The 18,855-nt window shown below is 41.5% G+C and overlaps 1 protein-coding gene across 5 annotated transcripts in view; it reads left to right on the top strand.

Annotated features, from left to right (window-relative positions):
• Positions 1-18,855, top strand: part of LOC121952103 (pecanex-like protein 3) — a 29,034-nt gene continuing 10,179 nt past the window's right edge. Inside the window, exons 1-25 of one of the 5 annotated variants that reach the window (XM_042498587.2) lie at positions 1-213; positions 1,401-1,889; positions 3,086-3,294; positions 3,387-3,492; positions 3,714-3,753; positions 3,928-4,023; positions 4,677-6,422; positions 9,949-10,078; positions 10,452-10,621; positions 11,528-11,585; positions 11,703-11,850; positions 11,996-12,153; positions 12,383-12,536; positions 13,443-13,475; positions 13,597-13,768; positions 14,077-14,187; positions 14,759-14,850; positions 15,000-15,109; positions 15,564-15,669; positions 15,774-15,866; positions 15,969-16,119; positions 16,670-16,814; positions 17,234-17,411; positions 18,476-18,584; positions 18,700-18,829. In XM_042498587.2, coding sequence (XP_042354521.2) covers positions 1,737-1,889; positions 3,086-3,294; positions 3,387-3,492; positions 3,714-3,753; positions 3,928-4,023; positions 4,677-6,422; positions 9,949-10,078; positions 10,452-10,621; positions 11,528-11,585; positions 11,703-11,850; positions 11,996-12,153; positions 12,383-12,536; positions 13,443-13,475; positions 13,597-13,768; positions 14,077-14,187; positions 14,759-14,850; positions 15,000-15,109; positions 15,564-15,669; positions 15,774-15,866; positions 15,969-16,119; positions 16,670-16,814; positions 17,234-17,411; positions 18,476-18,584; positions 18,700-18,829 — 4,598 coding nt within the window. In that variant the 5' untranslated portion in view covers positions 1-213; positions 1,401-1,736. Of the gene's footprint in view, positions 381-1,400; positions 1,890-3,085; positions 3,295-3,386; positions 3,493-3,713; positions 3,754-3,927; positions 4,024-4,676; positions 6,423-9,948; positions 10,079-10,451; positions 10,622-11,527; positions 11,586-11,702; positions 11,851-11,995; positions 12,154-12,382; positions 12,537-13,442; positions 13,476-13,596; positions 13,769-14,076; positions 14,188-14,758; positions 14,851-14,999; positions 15,110-15,563; positions 15,670-15,773; positions 15,867-15,968; positions 16,120-16,669; positions 16,815-17,233; positions 17,412-18,475; positions 18,585-18,699; positions 18,830-18,855 lie in introns of all 5 variants that reach the window. The other 4 variants (XM_042498585.2, XM_088088297.1, XM_088088296.1 and 1 more) reach the window with 4 other exon arrangements.

Raw genomic sequence — 18,855 nt, 5'->3', positions numbered from 1 at the left:
GCGTGTGTGTCAACTAGTTGTTAGCTAGCGCTAGCTACCCAGTTAGCTAGCTTGCTGAAACATTTTCACATAGGCACCATTAAAGCCAACAAACAGCTGCCGTTCATCATGAGAAAGGACCCCCGCTCCCCCCGCATGTCTGTCAGCCTTTAATGCCAAAGAGGATGGGGGACTTTCAGAGAACAATGATAAGTTAGCCAACGCCAACAAAAAGTAAGCTACAGGTTTTGGATAGGCGATTGCCTTGCTCGCTAGCATCCTGAGAAGGAAAGCTCTGAGATTTTGCGAGGACTGGATGCGGAAGGAGGATATGAGGCAAGCTGGACAACTAATGCTAATTGTAAGCTCTGCTGGGATCCATATGTGGAAAACATTTCACTGTGAGCACAACTATCAAATCTATTCAGCTAACATTAGCTAATGACGAACAACTAACAGTCACCTAGCGATCAGCCGTGAAGCTAAGTTGTTGTGGGCTGGCGTTACATTTACCCAGCTAACGATAGGGACATTACCCAGGTTGAAATGCTGATATATGCGGCCTAGCATTAGCCGGTAACTACCGTCAAATAGTATAATGATCTTTAACGTTTGTCAGCCAGTTTGCAGTAGTGTACAGCTGCTATTGATTGTGTTTTTATCATCGCCGAGGTGACTGAAGACGTTAATGGTTGAACAGGTCGAGTTTAGCCGTTAATAAATGCACAGGAGATATTCGTTAGCTCGGCTAAATTGTGTGCTAGCTTGCTAATGTCAATCGGAAAACTTAATCTAGCTGGCACAGCATTGGCTTGAACATGAGAACAGGGAGTTTTAAGCTCTGTCATCCTGTCTAAAATCTGATCGATATATCAACCGTGCTATGTGGCTTTCCTGATGGTTTGGTTTGTTTAGAAGACATCTGCTGACAAACTTTACACTCATTAAAACATCGTAACGTCAGTGTCTGTTAAAGTCATTCTCACCTGTGCGTTTAGTAATCAGTGATTTTACATCCCTACTGTAATACCTGCTCAAATGATTATTGTAATATAAAGCAATAGTTACGAATTATAATGTTTGACTCAGCAAAAGTGAAGTTCCATTTATCTTGTGATCTATTGCTAAATGATTTCAATATCAGCAGGAAATCAAGAAGCTACATAGTTTTCTAACATAACATGGACTTTAAGAAAGTACTTAAAGTAGAGCAAACTAAAAAGTTACTTTAAGGTGCTTATCTCCACAGCTGATATGTGCATATGGACAGCTGACAGATTTCTTCCCTGGAATTTAAGCTAATTGTATAATTTACAGTGTTTATGAATGGTTTATAGCCTAGCAGTTATTTTTCCCACTGAAATGAATGTTTAAAATGTAGCTACACATGAGAAACAAACCAGTTTTGATCTTTCTTACAGATGAATGTTTTTTCATACATTGAGTGGGTTACCAATGTGCCAAAAAGTCACTCTCCTGAATACCCAGCAAGGATTAGGCTAGAGTGTGGCAACGGCAGTGCAGGAAGAGAGCTCATACTGGCACAAGAATATGCAAGGACTTTTGACCTCAACTGAAGTGTACATATCCAAGACACAGAACTATTGTCCTTGATGAAACAGTCTTGGTTAATCTGCCATCCCCAATGGAAGTGCCATCGTAGACACAAGATACTGTGGCTCGAACTGCCGCACAGTTTTTTGAGCTACAGCCTTGGAGGAAGCATTTCAGCTTCTGGTTGATCTTGGAAGGAGGAGATGGGTTCCCAAGCTCTTCAGATATTGCGGCAGGGGGTGTGGGCTTCGCTCACGGGAGGCTGGTATGTGGACCCACATCAGAGCACGTTCTCCAACTGCTTCCACCTCTACCTTTGGATATTTCTCCTGGCTTTCCCCTTCCTGCTGTACATGGTGAGCATGTTTTCACAAGTGTATCCATAAAAATAAGCACACATCCATATAAACGTCGTTTACACAATACATGATTTTGTGTTTTTGAGTTGAGTTTTTTTTTTGAGTTGTGGACTTGCCTCATATATAATTCTATAACAAATTTAAATAAAAACTTGGCAGGCTTGGTATTGTTTTTGTCACGACATTGTATGAGCTATGTCAACATTCAGTCATCAAATTCATGGTGGGTTTTTGGTGATAGCAGTACCCAGGACTCCAATAGTGCAAGCAAAACAAGTTGTAAGACATCCGGACAGGTTCGAAACAAATCCCCAGTTTAAGCCAATTGTGAGAAGTGAAAATGAAAAGCAATGCATCAAAATGTACATTTCGATCAGCCGTTCTAATTGTAAAATGGTGTGCATGCAAAACGGCAGTAAGTGAGGTGGGTCAGAAACAGTTGGACCAGGGAATACAAGATCATATAAACATTTACAACTGACAACATTTGTGGCCTAATTCTGTGTTTTAGGGTTTTTGAACAATGTGGGAAAACTGTGGATTTTTTTAAAAGTAGCCTGAACATGTGTGGTTGCCTTATGGACTTGTGTTGAAAAGCTGCAGTGTGGTGGCCAACACCTCAAAACAAAAACAAAACACTACTCACCTTGTTTTATGCATTTTGCATGCCTCTATGGTGAACAAAGACTCAAAAAAGTAAGAAATTTTTGATGAATTTAAGTCATAGGGATCTGTACTTGCAAAACTATACCAAAATATCAGTTTACAAATTGTCACACAACTTTTGCAGTATAACGAATTATCATTTATCCAGTCGTTTGCTCAGTGCTTGCCAAACAAATGCATTTGACTTAAACACTATTACAAACACTACCAATAAAGGCAGTGGTGGAGCAGCAGCTTGCAAGTTCAGTGAGCTGAAATGACTTCTTTTTGTGCCAGTGGGGCCTGCTTTGAGGAGAGCATAGATAAGTTTCACTTTCAGCTCAGTTTTAAATAGTAAGGTCTGAGTAGGAATTTGCTTTTGAATTGGCACATAGCGCTGTGCTTAGTTTGAAGTCTTTTTTGGGGATATTACAGTTTGCCAGCCATTGTCAAATAATTCCTGGCACCCACACCTTGAAGTGGACTGTCATTGTCTCATTTTGTATTTAGTCTCAGTTGCTGCTATTGTCTTTTTCACTCCCACTCAGGCTCTCCCTCCTAGCTTGGTGGTTGCAGGCGTGTACTCTGCTGTAGTGGCAGTCTTTTTCACAGCCATAAAGGTGGTCAACTACCGGCTCCATGCTATGTTCGACCTTGGGGAGATTGTAGAGAAGAAGCAGGCCTCACTCACAGCCGAAGCCCCAAAGACAGAAGAGGGAGATGAAGGTTCAGGTGCCCATGATGGGAACCAGCACAGGTAAGAAGATATTTTCTAATTGTGGAGAAAAGTTCCAATGCTGCAACATGCTGAATCCTTTTAAATGTTCTGTATGTGTCACTTCTCCACAGGGATAGTCATGTTGGTGTAGAGATGACAGTGTTTCGGAAGGTCAACTCAACACCCCCGGTGCGCTGTAGCTCCCAGCACTCTCTGTTTGGACTGAACCAGGTGTCGGTGAGGATTACCATATTCTACAGTAGCATGCAGTCTTTATTCCTCTTGCTCCATTGTTTCTCCAATTTCATTCTTAAATTCATACGTCAAGTATGCCTCAAAGAGTAATTTTCCCTCGCCAGTCTGCTGAGCAAAGGTTTTCATTTGGTACATTGTTGCCATGGCCTAACCATATTGATGCATGAAATGTTTGTTTTTTCCCACTTGTCCTTATTCTTCAGGAGTTCTTGCCCCAACTGGAGGATTCGGGGGGCACTAAGGGTAAGTATCTGAATTCTTTGTTTTATACTGTAAACCATGATTGACAGGTTTTTATTTGAAGCAGTAATAGTCTTACACTCTTTACAAAATTAGATTTAAGTGGCAGGTCACTGTGAGTTTAACCCGTGCAGATTACTCAGTGTTTTTAGAGTAAATTCTTTCCTTTTACCACAGATATCAAAGAGCTAATGCGGGAACAAGGAAGCAATAATGTGATTGTTACGTCAGCTCACCGGGATATCCTACGCCAGAGGTCCCAGGACGCCATTAGTAAGTCTGCTACTATTCAGAGACCAGAAACCAGCATCATACACGCTGAACACTGGCTAATCCTTTCTGTATTGAAACCAGTCACACTCAGGAGAGCCGGCTATCAGCATACCAATATGGCAGACATTCCATTTTAGGCAGGCTAATTGTACTGTTAATAGGGAGCATGAATGGTAGCGTATGCATCCAAATTTATAATAGTACAATAAAAACAGCTTTAAACAGCTGTGGGTGTTTGTTAAAACCTTCCAAAGTGCACTCTAACCTGGTTTTCCTTTACATTTAAAAATTTTTTTTGTGCATTTGAATCTGATTTTGGTGCATTTGAACCTGATTTTGGTGCATTTTAATCAAGTTTTGGTGTGTTTTAGTCAGATTTTCAGTGCATTGGAATTTGTTTTGGTATATTTGAATCAGATTTAATGCATTTGAATATGACTTTGGTGCATTTTAGTCTGATTTGGGAGCATTTTAGCCTGATTTGGGAGCATTTTATTCTGATTTTTCATGCATCTTAATCAGATTTTGGTGAATTTTACCAGATTTGTTTGCATTTGAATCAGAAATTTGGTGCACATTATTCTGATCCTAGTGCATTTCAATCTGATTTTTGGTGTGTTTTAATCCAATTTTCGGCCTTTTTTACTGTACAGGGGCTCCCAGTGTGGTCCAGTCCTGCATCGCTGCTGCCCTTGGAGGAGATTTCCCAGGTCTCATGGGTGTATCTGGAATTTCAGCTGGGTTTGGAGAACCTGGAGAATGCTTGTCTATACCCCCCTCACCCTCCAGTCAAGAAGATGGTGGCGAGAAAGAACAGTTGCAAGAAATGGAGGAGTTACCAGAACAACTGTCTCAACAGAGCCCTGAGGACAATGGGTTGGGGGCGTATTCTCCACTTGGCCCCTCTGCTGAGTCTGAGAGCCTCGGGGATACTCCCCTTAGCCCCCTTATAAAGAGCAGCTTAAGTGAGGAGCTGAGTGAAAATCTCCTGGGTTTGGGCCTTGACCCTGTGGCGTTTGCACCTGGGACTGAGCACCCAGGTAGCCGCAGTGGCGTAGCACTAGCTGCCGGATCCACAGACAGCTGTTTCAGTGCAGGTGGAGCCACCACAGACCGTGAGACGCTAAGCACGGTTAGCAGTTACCGCAGTGAAAAAACGGATTCCACTCAGCTGGAAAGTCCTTCGTTCAGCCAGACACGGCCTGCAGATGGACAGGCGTCTGCCTCAGCACCAGCGATAGGCTCTAACATCCCAGAGCCCTCAGAGGATCCAGCAGGACAGGGTGGCAGTGATACTGACAACCTGTCAGACAGTGTGCTACTGCGCTCCCCTTCCAAAGAATTCTCTCTAAGCCAGGGGCTAGACAGGACACTTGTTGAAGGAGAGGATTTGTCCCCTGTACCCTGTGAAATTGCACAGCCCCGTCCTCTCCAGAACTCTTCCCCTTCGAGTAGTGGCCACTCAGAGGTTTGTGATTTAGACAGAAATGTCCAAGTTCCACCTCTACCCCCTCCTCGGCAGGCCAATTCAGTGCCCTCAGGGCTGGCCCTGGGTCTCGTGTGCTCTGAGCCTGCTTTACCCATATCCTCTACCCCCTTTTTACTGTCTGACCAGCCTGCTCTGCAAACCCAGCAGGTTGTGCGCCCTAAAGACTTGAAGCTGCTGCGGGCCAGCGGCAGTAGTGTGGGGCACAGGCCTGGCCGAAGGAAAGCTCCCAGACGGCGAGCAGCAGCAGGAAGCAGTAGTTTTGACTGTGGCTCTTACAGGCGTCACCACAATCATAGACAACACAGAGATTACATCCCAGTGCGCAACCGACTGGGCGCCAAGGCTTACAGTGAAAGTTTGTTTGAGGATTCCAGCGACGAGGACGACGGCAGTGACATGAGCGCTGGTTCCAGTCTGGGCTCACAGCGCCGATACAGCTCAGACGATGATGACGACGATGATGATTCAAGTTCCTCTACCTCCTGCTACTCCCCGGACCTCGCTAACACTGGCATTACTTCCCCGCTCCCCCCTGCTGCTCAGCTGCCCACTCCAAGGGAAGGGGATTTACCTGAAACTGCTGGCCCTTCTCATTCTCGCGCTGCTCAGCGCTCTTCTAGCACCGCTAGCGCTAAGACTCATGCAAGAGTGCTAAGTATGGATGGAGCAGGGGGAGGCCAGAGCAACACAGTGGCTTTGCCTTCTACTCTGCTTACAATGCCCTCCACCTCCACCCCTGCACCTCGCACCCTCACCATCTCAAAGTCTGATCTGGAAGCCCGCACCATCCATACTGACGGCTTCCCTGGAACTCATCATCATCGACTGGATTCACTTGGAGGCTCTTGGACCGGCAACCAGATGGGCTGGAGGGCAGAGGAGCTGGTTGAAGAGGGAGCTGTAGGAGGAGGTGAGTTGGTGGAATCTTAAAATCAGTGTCCAAATTAACTTCCTAGTTTTTAGTGAATGTGAAAGCAGAATCCTGGTGTATTTTCAATATGTGTTTTTTTGCATATCCAGCTAATTAAAAAAGTATCCACCCTTAGGGGTTCCACATATCAAGCCAAGTTGTGAGGAATCTATGTATTAAAGGGTCTGGCTGATATTGTTGACTGAAAATTAAGGATGGGCATTATTAGTAATTATCCTCTTACTTGCATTTAATTTTTATCAAGTTCTCGATTACTTACAAAGAAAAAAATCTAATATAAGAATAGATGCATTGATGCATGGAATGAATACCAGTGTCCAAATTGAGTACCAAGTACTCATGCCCATCCTTTCTGTAAATGATTTATTTTACATAATAGAAAATTACCTTACCTTTTCACTCTGCCTACAAACACATTATTTTAGCAGTCTCTTGTATATTATTAATAGCCAAAAATGGTCAACCATAACCAGTTCAGCTTTAAGTTGGTGATGATTATATAGCTTACAAAATTTGGTAAATTGCATTTGTGAATTGAAAGATACACATTTACAAAACAATTTCACTGAAGTCTAAACAGTGCTGGCATAAAATCTTTCTGAATGGAATTAGTTGCTCGACATGGACCGTGACTCTAAACAAATTAACAAGAGTGTGATTATCCTTTCAAAGTCGATCTGAGTCACAAATATGCAAGTAAACATTTCACTGACTGACCTTAAATCAGTGCTGAGTAAATTCCATAATTGTGACTCATGCTGGTAGTTTACCAAACTGATGAAAAGGAGCTGCTTGCCCTCTAAAATATTAGTTTTATTTTTATAATGTGTTGGCAACAAGAGACAAACATTTCCTGTTGCATCACAACATGGATGCTTGTGGAGACAGTGGTCACTTTTTTTTTCTGGAGTGGTGGAAACCAGCGAATATAATGCAAGATGCCAGAAAGACCTTTTAATTATGAAACAGCCTTGTAGTTACAGCCAAAAGCTGCATTAATGCCTCACTGTGTTAATAAAAAAGGTGAAATGGTGACAGCCTTGACAGGTGCGCTGTCTTTTGCAGACGGTGGATGATGCGTTGCTGGGGAGTTGTTTGCTTTGTTATCTTAAAATGGACATGTTTTGGATTTATTGTGGAAAAAAAGGGAATTGCGGTTGTTTTTACTACTGTCTTGGCATCACCACCGACATAAAGGCAGAAATAAAACTAGCTAAGGGTATGCCACCAACACAGCGCAGTGTTACTTTTTGGCCTGACCCTCCCCTTTAACCTCACCACTGTGCTGCACTCTACAAGGAGCTTGCATTGCTCTGAGCAACATTGCCTTTGTTATCACTAGAGCACATTTTTTTGTAGTTATTCTAGGAAAACACCATGAAAGATGTTGTTTCCATGAACTATGACTTCTCCCAAGTGATGCCTGTCCAGTTATATCTAATTAAGTCAGTATTTGCTTGAAGACTTGGCACCAGTGCCACTTTTCAAATAAGCAATAACCCTAATTTAAACACTTACTGGCTTGTTTACCAGACAGAGGTTTGTTTGTTGTGGAACAAATTGACTTTGCCCCGTATGACTCTGCTGGTTGTTGCTGCTGTTGTAACACTTGAAATAACATCTTTTGACATTTTAAAGGTTTATTTAAAGAGCTTTTCTGGCAATTGAAAAAAAAAAACAGTACAACAGGTAATACAAGTAAAAATATCTCTGGAAAAAACTGCAAAATAAATAGGGGACAAAAAAAAAAAACAGTGAAAGGCAAGATTATGAAATATCGTGAAACATTTTTTAAGAGCATTGGCCCTTAGATAGTGGCAATATTAAGCCCATTTCGAACCAAATTGTCCCTTGTGGGAGCTCCTGCAAGAACTACAAGACTTCTAGGGCTTTTTTTTCTGTTTGCATTCACACTGCCTATAGGTACGCTGAGGTGACATAAGCTGGCTTCCACTTATTTTGCTTTGATGAGTTTTATTTTCCATATTTCCATGTTTTCTTCCCATTTTTCATGTTGAGCTGTTTGTGTTTTGTGTTGTCTGTTGTTTACACTGCTAAGGGGTTTTTAAAAAATGGCGGATGGTGTCACTGCATTTGCTCACATTTTCAACTAATCACTGCACACTTATGTCACTCAAGGTTCCTCTTGTGCAGGGAATGTACCTACTCTGAAACAGGAGCTAAAAAGTCCCTTAAGCTAGCATCCTAAGAACTACAATCATTGCTACTTCTTGCTGTGCTGACACAATATAAAAAGTGGGGCTCTTAGAAACGCTTTGGCAAGAATACGGTCAGAAGGACTTTTCCAAGTTACAGTGCAGATAATAAAAAGTTAAAGGAAACTTGATTTAGAATTTCATTTCATCCTTGATAAAATAATTGCCATCTCATACAGCTTCACATTGGCTGGTAGCACCATGTGCAGTACCTCAGCGCAGGGCATCCACTGTAATTATCATTTTGAGAGGACAGAGCAGAAACTAAAAGTCTGTTTACCTAATCAGATGCACTGTTTGTGTTGATAAAACATCAGCCTGATATTTGCAGACAGGTTGTTAGCTCGTGTTAGCCATGGTCCAGGGACAGACTGAATAAAGCAGAATCCATAGCCAGCTTTCAACTTAGATGCGTTACATCGTAGCTAACCTTTTTTTGCAATAACCCATTTTCTGCAATGTAGACATTTTCTACATCATGCAGCCCTGACTAATCCACTTACCACTGAACACAATGTTTAGTGCAGAAGTACAAGTTAATTCAAAACGTGGACAAATTTAGCTTTAGCTAAGTTTTCCTTCAAGACCAGAATGTAATAAGACACTAATGCCAGTAAACATCAACATAGGGCCATGAATAAATAATAAATGTCCAAATAATAAAAAAAAAAGATGAATCCAATTTTATTATACCCATTGCAATGCAAACATGACACTAATAAAATGAAGACAGACCAAAACTACAATATTTTTAAAATACATGATTAAACATGTAAACATGTCAGGGTTTCCTGTAGTGTATTAAAGTGCAAACACCTCTACTAACATCAGAAGATGTTAATACACTTTGATGAGAAAATAATGTTAAGCTTCAAGAGCAGTGCCGCCAGCCGCCTCCACTCAACAATGTCCTGCGGAAAAACATAAATATTTAATTTAAAAAACCTATGTTCAATTTACCTAACCTCTAATTGCTTGAGGAAATAACTCACATAGCCTATTATTTTACCCTACAACTGACCATCAACATGAATGCATAATTAAGCCATATTCTTAATGTTACAAGGACTCAGTGGGGGTAGCTGTACATAAATTTACAGTCTTTTCATAAGTTATTCACTACCCCAGTTTTTCATTGTCTGCTTTGTATAACTACATTCTAAATGCAAATGTTACAATGGCAAAAGTAAAACCCAGTTGTAGACTTAAGTTAAATGCCTTGTATTATTGTGTACATTGACACTGTAATGTAAACCGCTGCATTGATGTAACTGATAACCCTTCTGCAGCCGTGGCCCCAGAGGATGGGGGCAAGCACGACTCAGTCAGCAGTGTTAAGAGGACCCAGGCCATCCGCAGGAGACACAATGCTGGGAGCAACCCTACACCGCCCCCGTCCACCATGGGATCCCCTCCCAGGTTAGTGGATGAAGCACGCCTGAGAGAGGGTTATAGCTGATTCCTTGTCTTAACTGCGCTTTTATTCGCCCGGCGTCTACCAAGTCTGCAGCCCTCAAAGCTATCAGCAAGTTTACAGTATGATGGATGTAAGAATTAGTAACCCTAATTAAATTTGCTGCTGTGTTTAGGGGAATATTTTTTGGAGAGTTCCCATACAATTAATATTCTTAGCAAGTTTTAGAGTAATGAATAATAAAATATTAATAGAAACTACCACTAAGCAGACGTGCCTGCCTCAGCAGCGCTGATCAGGCTCAACACGGCCAAAATTACTTTTAAAATTTAATATTAGACATTGCTATTCAACATGTTTGTGTTTTTGTCCCCTTAGCCTTCAGGACCTCCAGCGGGCTCGGACCTCCTCTCATTCACGGACCCGCGCACTTCCCTCAGCCTTACAGTTTGCCTCCTCACTCCTACTGCCCCGCAGTGGCATCCACGAGGCCTCCACCTTTGATGACACATCGGAGGGGGCAGTGCACTATTTCTATGATGAGAGCGGTGAGTCAGTGGCGTTTTTTGGAAAATGTGCTTATTCGGTTTAATGCTGAGTCAAATGTGAAAATTGAGGGGCGCCTGGTGGCTCAGTGGATAGAGCAGGCACCCCATGTATAGAGGCTGTGTCCTCGCCGCAGCGGCCGTGTGTTCGATTCTGGCCTCGGCCCTTTGCTGCATGTCACCCCCTCTTTCTCTCCCCCTTTCAAGCTTGTCCTGTCCTGTCAATTACAGGAAAAAACGCCCCAAAAAATGTGTTTTTTAAAAATTTTGCAGCCAGGAAACTATTAGCTTAGCTTAAAGACAGGACACAGGAAAACTGCTACCCTGGCTTTGTCCAAAGACTAGGGTTGGGTATCGATAAAAAATTGTCAATATGAGTACGTGTGCAAAGATAAAAAGTAATAGAGTTTTAAGAAGTGGGAGAGGTACAGATAAAATTCACAAAATATATTTTAAAAAAAAAACAACACCGCACAGGCTATGCCAGACTTTGTATCTCAAAAAAGCTGCTATATAGATATATTTTTTTAGAATTCATTAATGACGATTGCCTCTATCTCCTATCTTTGTAATTTATTATGTTATGTGTTGATCTGCTGCAATAAAAATAAAATCAAGGAAAGTGGAGGCAAAAGTCCCTTTGCCACTTCATAAAATACCCACTAACACCCGCTGACATTTGGCTTTTTTATGTAATGGGAAAGGTTACAGTCGGCATTCACTCCCAGTACAAATTACACTGTGTAGTCAAAGTGGTTTTCCTGTGTTTAAAAAACATGCATAAATGTGCTTATTTTGTTGGAAAATAGTTAAACAAACAATTGTATCATTTCTTAATTCTCCTGCCGTGTCCTTGGTCTATTCCCTTTGAAAGCATTTCATTGTTGTTTTCTGTCTGTTGTGTAACAGGAGTGAAGAGGTCCTACACATTTGGACCTGCTGGAGGCGGTTATGAGGACCCAGTTCAGTAAGTTATAAAGTTTTTATCACTAGGTTGCCCTTTTTTTCAAGACTACAAGAGATAAATTGCTGTTGAGTCATTATTAAAAGCTACAATTAATGCTGTAATATTCTATGCTTGCAGGGAAAGGGAAAGAGAGAGACAGTCCCAGTCCTCGAGCTTCACCTCCACTGAGGTCCAGGAAGGGGCCCCGGTTCTGTCCATGCTCCAGCCCAGACCTGTTGTTTTACAGGGCATGCAGGTGCGCAGGGTACCTCTGGAAATGCCTGAGGTTAGCAGTCTTTGATGTTTGATGTGGCAGATGATACAAAGTACAGTGTCATGTAAATACGTGGGGACTCTCTTTACTTCAGATGAAACTATCACAGTGCTTTTTGTTGCTTCTTCTTCTTAAGTCATCACTATTTCCTCTCCAGTTTGATCTGGATCACGAGTCTCTACAAGAGTCCCAGGAAAACACTCTGATGATTGAGGAGAAAGCCAAACCCAAACAGTACTATCGCTTTTGGGTGCTGCCTGGGAAGTGGCTGAGGGTTCGATATGATCGATTGGCTCTTCTGGCCTTATTGGACAGGTACACCACACTGTTAGAACCGAGGGCAGATGATATGCTGTTAGTCTCTCTGTCTTGAAAACAAAGCAAAGAGCTTATAAGCTTATTTTAATCACTATGTGTGTTTACATGGCCAGCAGGTATCATTTTTATGTTGATTATCATAATCAAATACAGAAAGCAGTCAAATGGTCTGATCAAAACATTGATTAGTTGTCTAAATATCAGTTTCTCTCCATTCTGTTGCCAGGAACCGCCGTGTGGGAGAGAACGTGTTTGCTGTGGTGCTGGCCAGTCTGGTGGCCTTCTTGGGTTTTCTACTGCTGCTCCAGGGCTTCTTCAGGGACATCTGGGTCTTCCAGTTTTGCCTGGTCATTGCCAGCTGCCAGTACTCTTTACTGAAGGTACGGTACCTCTGGATTTCATTAGCAATATGGATCCTCTCTTTTTACCTCCTCCAAGGAGGTAATGTTTTCATTTTGGTTTGTTTGTCAGCAGAATTACGGAAGAACTACTGGCCTGATTTTCATAAAACTTGGTAGAGGGGTGTAGCATGAGCAAAGGAAGAACCTGCTAAATATTGAAGTGGATGCAAATTATAGAGCAGATAGAGAAATTACTTTTTGCTTTCATTAACATCATGAGAGCGATCATTCGGCCTTGGCGGAGGTCTACAGTCTCTGAATTCGTTTCAAGTTTTGTATTTGTGTATATATGGTATTTAAATCTTGCCCAGCTAAGATTAATAAAATTGCACAGTGTAAAATGTTATTGGTATTGCTACATGTTTTATTATACTCACTACATGACTAAATGTACAATGTCTGTGCTTACACTGTACAGTTTGATCAAGATTGCAGGAGCCACAAAATGTAACATACTAATAATACTAAGTCTAGATCACTTCACTGAGTTTAAAACAGATCTTTGTGCAGCAGCCATGTGGGAAATCTGAGTGCATATCTGCTCAAACAGCAAGATAATCAGAATTTTGGACGTGCCAGATATATATCTGATTGTCTAACAGCCAGATTGTTAATTGTTTGGCCATTTATTAGTTGTTGTTCAATCTGAACATCAAACTACAATCAGTCTGGCATAAATTCTGCTCAAATGAGTTGGGGCTGAGTGATTCAGGGTTAAAAATCAGGCCTAATTTTTACAATGTCCCGCTTTAACAATACATCTTTTCCATACAGTATTTAAGCCACACTGTTTTTATATTTTATAATGATAAGCATCAGTTTATCTTTAAATATAAAATGTATGTAAAACCTATAAAGCTTTAATTCTCGGTCTCTTTGTTTCAGAGTGTACAACCAGATGCAGCGTCTCCCATGCATGTGAGTTCTGGTTACTACTTTATCTGCTAAGGTGTACTTTAAAGCACTCACTAAAACAAGACATGTCGCCTCTCTATTGTTATGTAATTGTGGCTTGTCTTTTTGTCTGTTTTCTTAACAGGGACATAACTGGATCATCGTGTACAGTCGGCCGGTCTACTTCTGCTTGTGCTGTGTGATGATCTGGATCTTTGACCTATCTGGGCGCTCTGGCAGCCTGCAACCCTTCTCCCTCTACGGTGTCACCTTCTTCTCCGCACATTTCCTGCTCTGCGTCAGGGATATGCTTATTGGTTAGTTGACTCATTTCAGTATTGTATAAGGTGTCCGGGTCAGAGCTACCACGGGGATTGATAGTACTATAGTATATTTTGATGTTGGAGTGGTAGTTTAGTAAGAGAATAACCATAAATAGTAATCCATATTTCATTATACCACTGCTAAAACTCTCCACAAAGTTTAAAACCACAATTCCATCCCATGTGTATTGCAGACAGATTTTTTTGAATTTCACAAAGTTCATAGATTGAGTTATTTTGTGGTTAATTTCCACCAGCTTCACAGTTGCTTTTTAACATTTTTTTTTCTTTCTGTCCAACAGTGTTTGCCTTGTGTTTCCCGGTCATTTTCCTGTTTGGGTTGCTACCTCAGGTCAACACTTTTGTGATGTGTCTGCTGGAGCAGATTGACATGCACATTTTTGGTGGAACTGGTAAGAACATGTCTACACTGACAGGATGATGATGTGTAGAGAGAGATGGAGGAATGTTATAGCATCTTGAGGGTGAGTGTCCATATGGTGTTTTTCTGCAGCAGAAAAGCGATGGCAGGGTGCTCATCCCAACACTGAGTGCTTTTTTTTTCTGATGAAGAACATCATATAGGTTTTGTGTCTTTGACAGAAATATCTTGACATTGATGTTAGCTGTGTAGCTAATGTAATGCTACAAAAACAGAGGGTTGATAACACTCTAACAACAAGCTTACAATGCGTTAAGAACTCAAGAGCAACATTCAGTGTCCGGCCAATCTACTCCCAGAAATGGCCTTTTCTGTGTTCAGAAGTTCAGAGATTTTCAACTAGAAGCGCTCGGAGCACTTTGTCAGCCATATATGCTTTCTTATTTTTGGGAACGATTTAAAAAAAGAAAAATAAAGAGAGAGCCTGGTGCTCCGGAAAAACGCTGCGTGGACACTCAGCCTAAGACTCAGTTTAGAAACTGCACATGATCATTTGTGTTTAGGTTCTTCCTGAGCTTTTCTCTCTCTGTGTCTTTTATCAGCCACTACCAGCCCCCTCTCATCTCTGTTCAGCCTCATACGCAGCGTGTTGGTGGCTGCTCTGCTGTATGGATTTTGCCTCGGTGCTATCAACGTAAGTAAAACAGAGATACTCTACATGAAAGAAGAGGTGTTTTAGAGTGTCTTTTGTTTCAGAGATTTTGATCAGAGTAGGAACTGATATAGACTGTTTGGCATTTAATATCCTTTCTTTGTTTTTTTGCTGGGTTTTTTTTATATTAGGCACCGTGGGGGGATGCCCACGTGCCAGTACTGTTCTCTGTGTTTTGTGGCCTACTCCTGGCCTTGTCCTATCACCTCAGCCGCCAAAGCAGTGACCCCACCATCCTGTGGTGAGTATTTGTGTTTCACATAATGAATAGTTGGCCTTAGATAACATTGGAAATTATGTTTTTACACCTATGATAGATCAACTGCTAATAATATAAGCGACAAGTCATCAAGCTGCAAGCCCGGACATGAAATGCAGTTTTTTATTTTATATAGACTTTGCAAAAAAATAAATAAATTAGTGTCAAATCTGTGTTTGTGGCTCTCCCTAATTTTGTCTCATTGCTTGTCCACACAGAAGGTGTTTCAGCTGAGTTGTTAAATATGTGTATCTACAGGGATTATGTAATGAGATTCTGATGGCTGCCAAAACACGAGTGACCTACACTCAGAAGTGTGCCTACTGACGAGCTGCTTCCACTACGCAGCCTGTGAGCACTTTGATGTTACACCTTAGCTTTTTGTTGTAGTTCTTACATTTCCTTTTTTTTTGCATGTTTTCACCTCTTACATCAGGTCACTGGTCCAGTCTAAATTGTTCCCGGAGTTGGAGAACCGAATACCAGAAGAACCCCCTGTGGAGATCAAGGACCCTCTTCCTGAGAAGCTTCGTAACTCTGTGGTAAACATCACTCCTCACTTTCCTGCACAAACTGCAGTGTGACAGTTTCCCTTTTGATTTTATGGCATCAGTCATTTTACAGCCTTCTCACTTTCTCTTTGTAGAAAGAGATTCTTCATTCAGACCTCGTCATGTGCCCCCTCATGGCTGTGATTACCTTCGCCATCAGTGCCAGCACAGTGTTCATCGCTCTTCAAGTTAGTTGGAGCAGGGTTTATGATCCGATTCTTACAGCAAAAAAAAAAAAAAATCCAAAGATTTTTCTTGCTAATTTTCCTCTTTCTGCTCTTGATCTACAGCCTGCTCTTAGCTTTGTCTTGTACATCCTGGCCGGAGTTGTAGGCTTCATTACACACTATCTCCTGCCTCAGCTTCGCAAGCAGCTGCCATGGTTCTGCCTGGCACACCCCGTGCTCCGCTCCAGAGAGTACAGTCAGTTTGAGGTCCGAGGTGAGTGTGTGATTGCTCTTTTATCTTCGATTACATACACACAAAGAAGCACAGGGAAGTATCTTAAAAGTAGAAGAAGACGACTAACTACATGGTTGTACAAATGGTATATTTTGAGTTTTTCCTGAAAAAAAGCTGCACAGAGTAAATGATAAAAGTAAATGAAAAAAGATTTGTAGCTGAAGTGCTCTTGAGTCAAAACACCAAACATCTCTAGGTGAGAAATTAAAACTAAAAGAGCTACATTAGAGCTTTATTTATTTTATCTCAAGGCATTTTTGTCACTGTAAAATACCCTCACACTGCATACATGATAGAGCAGCCTGCTTCCTCCCAGGCATCACATGTTGTCTTCAGACGATCCATTTCCAGGATTTGAAAAACTAGTAGTACACCATATCACACATTATATAAACATCTTGTAAAACATTTTTCAGTGTATACAGATTTATTTCACAGCTGTGAGAAGCTTTAGGGGGAACACAAGGGAGAAAACGAGTGTTTGGGTCTCCTCAACAAGTGTGAAAGATCGTTTTCTGTTTGCTTCCAGATGCTGCTCAGTTGATGTGGTTTGAGAAGCTGTATGCGTGGCTTCAGTGTGTGGAGAAATATTTCATCTACCCGGCCGTGGTGCTTAACTCTTTAACGACAGAAGCCCGAACTGTGGGCCAGAACCATAAAGAGCTGGACATCTAGTAAGCCTTTCCTCATTCTGTCTCCAAACTGTTTCACACCTATACGTTATACTTTTCTCCACCTCTGCTCCTCGGGGATATGTGCTGTCAGCTGTGTGTGTTGGAAATGTAGAACGTAAAATTAATAGACACGCTAAACCCCCCCCCAGGTGTATTGCTTCTTGCAGGATGTGCTCCGTAGCACAAGATACATAAAATATATTCTCTCATTCGTTTCCCTTTTTTTTTCCCTCTCTTCAATGTGTAGACCAGCCAGTGTGTATATTAACCGTAGCATATGCAGGCAGCCACTTACATCTGGCCTTAGCGATCTAATGTCATCCTGTACGATATGGTTTTAGCCATTTATGTCAATATGGGTCACTGATTTCCTGTCTTCTGTCTCTCTCTCTCTCTTTGTTTCTTTCTTGACCCCCCAGCAGCCGAGCCCTTTTCATCTCAGTAGCAGGCATGAAGTTGCTACGTTCATCCTTCTGCGCCCCGTCACAGCAGTACGTCACGCTGTGCTTCACCACGCTCTTCTTCCACTTTGACTATCCACACTTCTCGGAGACCTTCCTAATCGACTACTACTTCATGTCCATTCTCTTCAGCAAGGTTAGGATGCACACACACCGGTCATCTCAGAATTTTGTTTGAAAAATATTAAGAAATAATGACATTTTATTCTCCTCTCCATGATAAATAATCATAATCATAACAGATATAATGACTTAGCGGAAAAAGACAAATAATAGAACAGCTAAAGCAGTCTGGTTCAAGTTTTAAAAAATTACATTATTTAACTGTAATTCGGCCTTTAAAACCAGGAAAAGACCACATGTATATCACGATATCCAAAATCTAAGAAGATATCTTGTCTCATATTATCATATCAAGGTAATATAGATTATATTGCCCAGTGCTAATTAAACATTTCTCTTTACATTTTGCTTGACCCGGTCTGTTTTTAATGTTTAAAACCAAGTCTCGCCCAAAGAGAAGTCTCCCTGCTGAGTTCTTTTCACACTGAAAAAATCAGCTAAATATTTGAGCCATGACATTGAAAATCTGTTAGATAACACTAAGGTGCACAACAAATTATTCCCGGCACTCCTCTCAAACTCCCACTAGCGTTTTCATGGATGTCTTCCCTGCAACAAGCCACCTCTCATGAGGTTTTACAACAAGACATTCTGCTTAGGAAAGACTTAGTTACACAGAGACAGTGACAAACATTTCGGAACAAGCAACAAATTAAAAAAAATTGAAAATTATTTCTCTCCAAAATGTTGTCAGACACAAACAATTGTGCATCGCACATTGATGGTGCCCTCTATCGTTATGGGTCATATTGCAGCTCCCCCTCTTGTTAGTGGACTAATTCCAAAAACATGGTAAAAAATGGGTTTCCTAAAAGTCTCCTTTTAGCTCCAGGCTGACAAGAAGAATTCTACTGCCCTCTGTGGTTGAAAGGCCATATAGTGTCTGTGTAGTGTGATGAATACAGTTGTCTGTGTGTGTGTGTGTGTGTGTGTTTGTGTTTGTGTTTGTGTTTGTGTTTGTGTGTGTGTGTGTGTGTGTGTGTGTGTGTGTGTGTGTGTGTGTGTGTGTGTGTGTGTGTGTGTGTGTGTGTGTGTGTGTGTGTGTTTTTCTAATGCATCTGTCCTTTGAATTCTCAGATGTGGGACCTGCTGTACAAGCTTCGGTTTGTGCTGACCTACATTGCCCCGTGGCAGATCACCTGGGGCTCAGCCTTCCACGCCTTTGCTCAGCCCTTTGCTGTGCCGCGTATCCTTCAGTTTCTTTGACTTAATGTCAATAATTATGGTCCACTTTAGTTTCCACTTTACTGTATAATACAGTCTAATAAACCAGAGATATCCTTAACTTATTTTTACTTCAGACTCTGCTGTGCTTTTTGTTCAGGCCATCTTTTCTGCCATCTTTTCTACCCCTCTCAATCCGGTCCTGGGCAGTGCCGTGTTTGTCACCTCCTATACCAGACCTGTCAAATTCTGGGAAAGAGACTACAAGTATGTTTTGAGATGATAAAAATATT

This window comes from Plectropomus leopardus, chromosome 15 (assembly GCF_026936395.1).
Source record: "Plectropomus leopardus strain MGB_pleo_1.0 chromosome 15, ASM2693639v1, whole genome shotgun sequence".
Classification (NCBI taxonomy): Eukaryota; Metazoa; Chordata; class Actinopteri; order Perciformes; family Serranidae; genus Plectropomus; species Plectropomus leopardus.
This window is presented reverse-complemented; position numbering and strand designations above follow the sequence as displayed.